Below are 8225 nucleotides of genomic sequence, written 5' to 3'. Positions count from 1 at the left end.
GGACTCGCCCGCCATTTGCAGCGCGGGGAGCCCGGGCGAACCCATTAGACTGCGGGGGGGGCCAGGAGGAGGAGAAACACGAGCCGGCTGGGACTGGGCGCACGCGCAGTGCGGGCACCGGGGCCGCGCGCAGTAACGTACCCGCCCCCCTCCCCCGCCCGGCCCCGCCCCGCCGCGCGCGCCGCCCGCTCCGCCATGTCTCGCTCTCTCTCGCGAGAGGCAAAGCGGCGCGAGACCCGGAAGCGCCGCCCCTCGCGGTGGGGGCCACTCGGAGCCATCGCGGCTGCGCGGGGCGAGAGCGGCGCGTCCCGGCCGCGGCTGCCGGGAGGTACCGGGGAGCGGGGCGGGCGGGCAGGCAGCGCCACCGGCACCGGGACGGGCGCTGAGGGGGCAGGGCTGCCGCTGGGGTTCGGGGGGCGGCGGCGCGGACAGCGGCCCTCCCGCTCCCTGGCTGCGGTGAGCCGCGTCCGGCCGCCCCCGGGTGTGAGGGGGCCCTGAGGTGCCCCCGGGCCGGGCCGGGCTGTGGCGGGCGGTGCGCTCCCGGTAACTGCGGCGCAGGGCCCGGCCCGGCTGAGGCGGAGCCCTCCTGCAGGCGCCTGGGAGCGGTTCGCCGGTGTTACTGTGGGAAAGGGGCTCAGCCGGGCTGTGACACTGCTGCCACTGCCGCTGTGCCAGTGGAACACCCCCTGCAGCCCGCCCCGGTTCCATCAGAATCCCAAATGGGTTAGAAGGGACCACAGTGGGTCACAGGTCCAACCTCCCTGCTCAGGCAGGGCCATCCCAGAGCGTGTGGCACAGGATTGAGTCCAGACAGTTCTGGAATATCTCCATTGAGGCGCACTCCAAAACCTCTCTGGGCAACCTGTGCCCGTGTCCAGTCCCTGCTCATGTTCTTCATGTTCAGGAGAAACTTCCCTTGCATCACTTTCTGTCCATTGTCTCTTGTCCTGGCATCACCAAGATGAGCCTGGCTCCATCTTCTTGGCACCCTCCTTTAGATATTCATACCCATAAACCTCATGCCCATGAGTGTTCTCTCTAAAGCACTCTGTTATTGTGTTTAAACAATTATCTTCATCACAGATCCACAGAGGGGTTTGGATTGGAGAGGACCTTCAAGATCATCTCATTCCAGCCCCCTGCTGTGGGCAGGGACACCTTCCACTAGCCCAGGTTGCTCAGAGCTCCATCCAGCCTGGCCCTGAGCACTTCCAGGCATGGGGAAATAGTTGAGGGTTACAGATGAGGATTCACTGCCTGTACATCTTGTGCCCAAAGTGCCAAAGCTTGTGCCAGGAAAAGGAATATAGGGATAATGATTCTTTACATAAATAACTGGACTGTTGGTTGTGCATCTGCTATTATATTGTGAAAAGATGCTCTAGATTTCATTCAGCATGTTTACAGAAAGTGATAAAGCAAGAAAATTTGGTGTGAACTTTAAGTGGGTTATTTGAAGGTGAAAATGAAAATGACTGACTCCTACAGAGCGTTTTTCACATGTCACTCTTCCTTTACTTAAAACATATTTATTTATCTCTTTAATGCAGCACACTGATAAGATTGCACAGCTTGTGATCCTGCACTGTCATTGGAGTTCAGCATCAGCTGCCTTTTCTCTGGTCCCTGCAAGATGCCAGCAGCCCTTGCAGAGAACAGCCAGGTTATCTGTGAAGTATGGGCCAACAACCTGGAGGAGGAGATGAGGAAAATTCGGGAGATTGTCCTGAGTTACAGCTACATTGCCATGGTAAATGTTTTATACTTGACCTAATTCCCTTAGTCAAGAGGTTTTTTGGGGTTGTGGATAAGTTGATTCTTGGGTGAGAAATGATTTCTCCCTACCCCCAGTCAAACTGAACTGGAAGAGGTGAAAAAATAAAAAGCTGTTTGGTAGCTTTCCAGAATTTAATACAAGCAGTGCTGAGTATGGATTGAGTGAAAGGAGGGGAGGAGGGAGACCAACCTAAAAACCTGAATTTATTTAATATTTAGCTATTCATAGTGTATTGGTTTGTGCAACAGGAGAATGAAACAAGTCACAATTGGGTTTAAATCCTGTGATTGTTTTTCTCCTTCTGATTATGAAAGATGCCATGGGGCTGGAGGTTAAAAGGCCTGCAAATGACTGCCAGCCAGCTGAGCTGCCTCCTTTCTAATAAGGGCAGATGTTGATTCTTAGGGAAGAAAAATATTCTGGCTGTAGATAAGATGTTCAGAAAGCTTTGTTTAAGAAGAACATACTCTCCCCCAGGTGGGAGGAATCTCCTCCTGCTCTTACAAGTCTGGATCTGCTTGGCAGCACCCCAGTGTGTTAGATAAAGAACTGGTTTTAGCTCTGATACTGTAAGTTCTGCCAGCTTTGCTTAGGAACACTGAACCTCAAGTTATGAAGAGTCCTTATTAAAAGTGTGGCAAAAACCAGGTGCCTTTGCAGAGTGTGTGGGATTTTGGTGTCAAATTCAGCTGTGGAAGTGAATATGATTTTTTTTTTTGTTAACATTTGTCAATGAGAAATGAACTTTTTGCTTCTTTTCAGTATCACTGAAAGTGTTCTTAGTGTTTGTTTGGGTGACTGTGCTGTAAGAGTAGACAGATAAACCTCTTGGGCAAGGGAGAGATTGTGTCAGGTGCACAGCACTGGGTTTGTTGGGAAAGGTTTTGTTTGTAGTCAGGAGAAGCTCAGTGCCCCAGTCTGAGGGTAGAAGCAGTGTGGCAGTTTGGTGACAGCACAGTCTCTGCCTGAGTAAGAAGTTTTTCATCCCAAAGATGATTTTTCATCCAACAGTCGGCTGCTGTTGCTGAGGTGTGTTTGTGTGACAGCAGTTTTTGTTAATGTAGGCACTGAGTGTTCCTCAGAAGCAGGGAAGGGTTTCACTGTCTGGGCTGTCCTAGTTCCCAGAGAATCCCTGGTGAAGCTGAGCTTTCCCTCTGTGCCAGGACACGGAGTTCCCGGGCGTGGTGGTGAGGCCGATCGGTGAATTCCGCAGCTCCATCGATTACCAGTACCAGCTCCTGCGCTGCAACGTCGACCTGCTGAAAATCATCCAGCTGGGCCTCACCTTCACTAATGAGAAGGGGGAGTATCCTTCTGGCATTAACACCTGGCAGTTCAACTTCAAATTCAACCTCACGTGAGTCTTTGGGCTTGGCATTAATTTCCTGTTCCTTCTGCTTTGGTAAATGTCAGTGTCCACATGCTCATCACTGCTCCTGCTTCTGAGCAATAAGGATCCAGATTCTAGTAGTGACTATGTGGGAACCTATTTTGGAGTGCCAGTGTATCTGGAGGTCAAAGTCTAAATTCTAGAATTCTAAAATTCTATCCTTATTACCCTTTCTCTTCATAATTTTGTGTGCCATTTTTTTCTGGACCAATGTTTAAAACTTCATATATATATATATATGTATATATATATATATATGTGAAACTCCATCTCTTTCTGCTAGAAATAAATGGATGTGCTGCTCTCATCAAAAAGAAAAAGACTTCTTTACAAATCCATGCTTAAGTGTAAGCTGGAATCTAAAAGCATGTTGGTGTAATCATCACATCTGTTCAGAATGAATCTTGTTAAATGGAGTGTGGCAGTTCTTGTCTCCTCTATACTGTAATATCCTGGCTTGCAGCTGAAACAAGTTTCATTATCCCTTCCCCTGTAATTATAAAGATAAACTCAGCATAATTACCACTAGAGCTGTCTGGAAATAAAGAAAGGGTTTATCTGGCAAAACCACATATGTAGAGGAAATCAATCCATTTTTATGAAACTGTCATTGAAAAGCATTACAAAAATTTGTAGCTACTATGTGCAGATCATCCAGTTCTTGACCCCAAAATTTACACTATTTACTCCACAAATTTGTGAGCCTCTTATAAGTATTGAAATCAGTGTGAAGTGCTGTGTGATCACTTGATTGATAGAACTTGGCTTTGTTTCCTGCCCCTCAAATGACACAAAGCAGTAAAGAGGTCAGGTTCCTGCTCAGCTCTCCACCAAGCACATCATTCTTGTCCTGCTTCCTGAGTCAAGGGTGATGCAATTCTGTTTACTCCCCGAGATGGAGGTGGAGGTGCTGATAAGGTGGTACATGCTGTGGAGTGAGAAGGAAAGATGTAGACAGGAATGATGGTCAGTGCTTTGGAGCTGCACATCTTCCTGTTTGAGGGAACTCCTCTTTCATCTGGGCCTCATCTGTGGTGCTTCCCTTCACCTTGCAGAAGGGACATTGTTCAAAACAGTCAGTTATGCAGGTGGAATCTTTGAAATTTGCACAAGCCATGGAAGTGTTAACTAGTTATGATCATAGAACAGCTTGTTACAGCTGTAGGAGGCTGCAGTGGTATTGAAACTGAGCCAGTTTGAATTTTCTAGAGGGACAAACTGGAACCCAGGAGTATTCTACTGGTTAATCCAATTCTTGACATAGTGTGGGGAGAATTTTTCTAAAATGAGCTTGCCTTGGCAGCACCCTGAGTGCAAACTTGCTTTTTCTTTTTCCTTCAGGGAAGACATGTACTCTCAGGATTCCATAGACCTCCTTGCCAGCTCTGGGCTGCAGTTCCAGAAGCATGAAGAGGAAGGGATTGACACCCTGCACTTTGCTGAGTTGTTGATGACGTCGGGGGTCGTCCTCAGTGACAGTGTGAAATGGCTGTCCTTCCACAGGTGGGTCCAGGATCACCCTGTTAAGTTAAGACCCTCTCTTCTTAATTCTCTGCATTTTCCTTGGAGATTGACAGATTTTAAGGAGAAAAATTAGCAGTCCTGCAGCTCTTAAAATAGGTTTCAAGATATGAAGGCCAAGTTTAAGAAGTGAGGACACTTCATGGTCTGACTTCCTGAATGCCTATGAATCCTTCTGCTATTACAGTCTCCCTTTCTTGAAGAAGTTGAAGTGTGATTTCTGCACTTAGTAAATGCATTGTAAAGGATTTTGTTTCTTCTTCTTTACAATGTTGGTGGTGCTCTGAATTTCCACCTGTGTGGTTAGGATATCTTTCTTGTAGCATTTCAACCAGCTTGATCAGGAAACCTCTGGTCCAACATGGTGTCACAAATGAAAGGATTTGCCACCACCTCCTTCTATCTCAACAGATACTTGCAGGATTTCCTTCTTTTCTGTATTGCCCTTAGCTACAGAAATATACAGAGTTGGGAAGAAGTGTGTATTCTTCCCAATGGCTTAGCTGTTCCACAAAAGGCTAGTGAGGGCACTTGGGGGGCATTCCAAAGTCCTGCATTGACATAGAAAATCAGGATGAGTTCTGGCTGAGATCTAGAGCTTTATGAATGTGAGAAAATGTTAAGGCTTGAAAGGCAAAGCAAGTAAAATTGTGTTGAAAAACGAGGTACAGTACCTTGGGTTTTAGTACTGCCTGCTTACCTGGTTTCTCTGTGGTTTTGTTTTCAGTGGTTATGACTTTGGCTACATGGTGAAGTTGTTGACAGACTCCAGGTTACCAGAAGAGGAACATGAATTTTTCCATATCTTAAACCTTTTCTTCCCATCTATCTATGATGTGAAGTACTTAATGAAGAGCTGCAAAAACCTCAAGGTACTTTTATCTCCCCAGCAAGCATGTGATGAGTACCAACACTGTGCATGTACAGGAATACAAGTGGCAGAACTGCTGCATATGTTGTCTTAAAATGGGAATGTGTATGAAAGTAGTGACAGAGAAGCACCTGAGACACAGTTTGGATCCTGCCCTCCCCAGTTTCAGACTTAGCAATGTGTTTATTATAAAGGGGACATTGCCACAGCCTTCTGGTTTGTTTATCAGAGGCTAATTATAATTCAGCATATTTATGTTTCCCATGAGAAGGTATTTCTTTTACATGAAATACTCCATGGCTTAACTGGTAAGAGGGTTGAAAGTAATTTATCTACTGAATCACAGCCTTGAGTAAAGGGAGGGAAAGGCCCAGCTTGTGTAACCCATGAATGTACCCACAGTTATCTCAAGTATTTGCAACAGGCAAAGAAGGCACCTAAATTTGAGGAGAGTTATTTGTGCACTTTTGAACACCATTTCCCACTGGGTTTCACTCAGAGCTGGAGTGTGGGCATCTGCATTGGTTCATCATACCCTGTTTGCCCTCGTGTTTTGGAGAAATGTGGCAATTTTGGCAAGAGATAAACGTTCCAAAATAAATTCTCTTCTGTTCTCTTTGCAGGGTGGCCTTCAGGAAGTGGCAGACCAGCTGGATTTGCAGCGAATTGGACGACAGCACCAGGCAGGATCAGACTCTCTCCTCACAGGAATGGCATTTTTCAGAATGAAAGAGGTAATGCAGTGTTCTTCCCTCTCCATTTTCTGTCCAGAAATGTCAACATGTATAATGTGTTGTTTGTTTTGGTTTGGGATTTTTGAGCCTTGTGGCCATCACACTTCAAACTGTCAGGAATAGGAATTGCTGATTTTGGCACAGACTTGTTCTGTTTACTCCCCTTTCATTGCTTACTTTGTGCACTCCATCTTGGAGGTGGCTGATTGCAAATGAGCTGTTAATTAACACTGGATGTTTTCTGATTTAGAGGCCTAATTAAACAATACCTGTTTCTCTCTTTTTTTTAAATCTGCAGTTATTTTTTGAGGATACAATTGATGATGCAAAGTATTGCGGACGACTGTATGGCCTTGGCACAGGAGTGGCTCAGAAACAAAATGAAGATGTGGACTCAGCCCAAGAGAAAATGAGCATTTTGGCCATTATCAACAACATGCAGCCGTGATGAGCGGTGCCCCTCAGCAGAACATGTTTACTATTTTGGCAGCTGCTGTCCTCAACCATTTTCCCTAAACAGTGTCTCAAAAAAAAAGCATCTCCAGTACACAGGCTGCACCAAGCCTTGCAGTTTTGCTGAAGAGCTGCATTTTCCTTTGAAACCCAGAAGAGTTGACTGATTTCCTAATGCCAGCATTTGTGGTTTGCTATATTTTTAATACCAAGGGCAAAGGACAGATTCTACTGTGTATACCTCTGGTTTTTTCCTCTTTTTACTGTACAGAATCTGCAAGGAAGATTTACCTGTAGAATATTGGGTAGAGCTGAGGGTTGGGAAAAGCAAGGAAAATGGACACAGACATTGCAATTTGTGTTTTATAAAGCTTATTTTAAAACTTCTGCATGTTGTGAGGGTGACAGCTTCACCTCATGTGTTACTTATTTTATCTGTCTGTGGAAATTGCTCCCTTTGATCACTGCAGAGGTTTGGGAACAGATGACATTAAAAATGATCCTTGCAGCTAAAAATATTCAGAGATTTGCTTTAACAACAGAGGGGATGGAGATTAATGGAGCTGATTTGATCAGCACTCCTTAGTTTCTAATTCTCTGTTACTGCTTTGACCCTTGCTAAGCCTCAGCTCTGTTCTTACGGGTATTAAGGAACTGTTCTGGAAATACACTCAGAGGCCCAAAAGTTCACCTTTGACAGGGGATTGGACCAATACTATGACTTCAGTTTTCTTCAACTTAAACCTACACATTTTATTCATCTCATGCAACACAACTAAGTCAGCATGGACAAATATTTGTTCCTCTTCTCCCCCCTGCTTCTCCAGCCCCTAATTTTACAATATGCTTAACAGGTAAAACAGAGTTTCTGATTATTTTGCCTGAGTTTCTGGGTCTTTTTCATTATAAACACCTGAAAAGTAGTTAAGAGGATGAAGAACTTGGGATTCTGACTTTGAAAAACATTCTATAGTATTTTTTTAACAGCTCTGTAATGACATTTCTTAAAAGAACAAACCCTTTTGGACATGTCAAACTTAAAAATTTTTAAGACTTTGTCTGGCATTTTGAACAAGCTTAATCCAATATTAAAGAGTTGAGGTTTAGAGCTGGTATTTGAAATGTTTGTAAAGACTAGTTTTTATTTTTTGTAAAATAAATTTTTTTAAACCAGGCTTTGTTTTGGATTTTCCATCAAGCACTAGAACTTCCACAGCTGAGGCTTTGGAATCTGAATTTGGGAGATACATGCCTGAAGATGCTGAAGTTTGTTTCCTTTACCATTTAGTGAAATGTCTTTGGAGCTTCTTGTACAGTAGCTGAGGAGAGCTGAGCTGAAGAGCTCTGGCAGAGCTGTTCTCTCCCTGCTGCTCACTCTGGTGCAGTGTTCCTGCTCTGCAGAGTGGTCACTTAAAAGGACAAACTTGTGTGTGAAGTTTTCTGCTCATCTGAACTCCAGAGGCTCCTGCTCCAAGTGCA

The 8225-nt window shown here is 45.2% G+C and overlaps 1 protein-coding gene across 1 annotated transcript; it reads left to right on the top strand.

Moving 5' to 3' along the window:
• The first annotated feature begins 210 nt into the window (after positions 1 to 210).
• On the top strand, positions 211 to 7921 carry CNOT8 (CCR4-NOT transcription complex subunit 8). The gene is made up of 7 exons (XM_064724768.1): positions 211 to 328; positions 1551 to 1750; positions 2941 to 3134; positions 4509 to 4670; positions 5416 to 5560; positions 6183 to 6293; positions 6592 to 7921. Exons 2-7 carry the CDS (start codon positions 1634 to 1636, stop codon positions 6739 to 6741), a joined length of 879 nt encoding a protein of 292 aa, XP_064580838.1. The 5' UTR covers positions 211 to 328; positions 1551 to 1633; the 3' UTR covers positions 6742 to 7921.
• The last annotated feature ends 304 nt before the right edge of the window (positions 7922 to 8225 follow it).

The sequence above is a fragment of the Zonotrichia leucophrys genome, chromosome 13 (genome assembly GCF_028769735.1).
Source record: "Zonotrichia leucophrys gambelii isolate GWCS_2022_RI chromosome 13, RI_Zleu_2.0, whole genome shotgun sequence".
In the NCBI taxonomy this organism is placed as follows: domain Eukaryota; kingdom Metazoa; phylum Chordata; class Aves; order Passeriformes; family Passerellidae; genus Zonotrichia; species Zonotrichia leucophrys.
This window is presented reverse-complemented; position numbering and strand designations above follow the sequence as displayed.

What these genes read in the sequence shown, in the direction of transcription:
- CNOT8 (XM_064724768.1), top strand. Translation starts at nt 1,634, where the DNA reads ATGCCAGCAGCCCTTGCAGAGAACAGCCAGGTTATCTGTGAAGTATGG. An exon ending in GTTACAGCTACATTGCCATG is followed by an intron (nt 1,751 to 2,940) that starts GTAAATGTTTTA and finishes CCTCTGTGCCAG; the next exon opens with GACACGGAGTTCCCGGGCGT. An exon ending in AGAGCTGCAAAAACCTCAAG is followed by an intron (nt 5,561 to 6,182) that starts GTACTTTTATCT and finishes TTCTCTTTGCAG; the next exon opens with GGTGGCCTTCAGGAAGTGGC.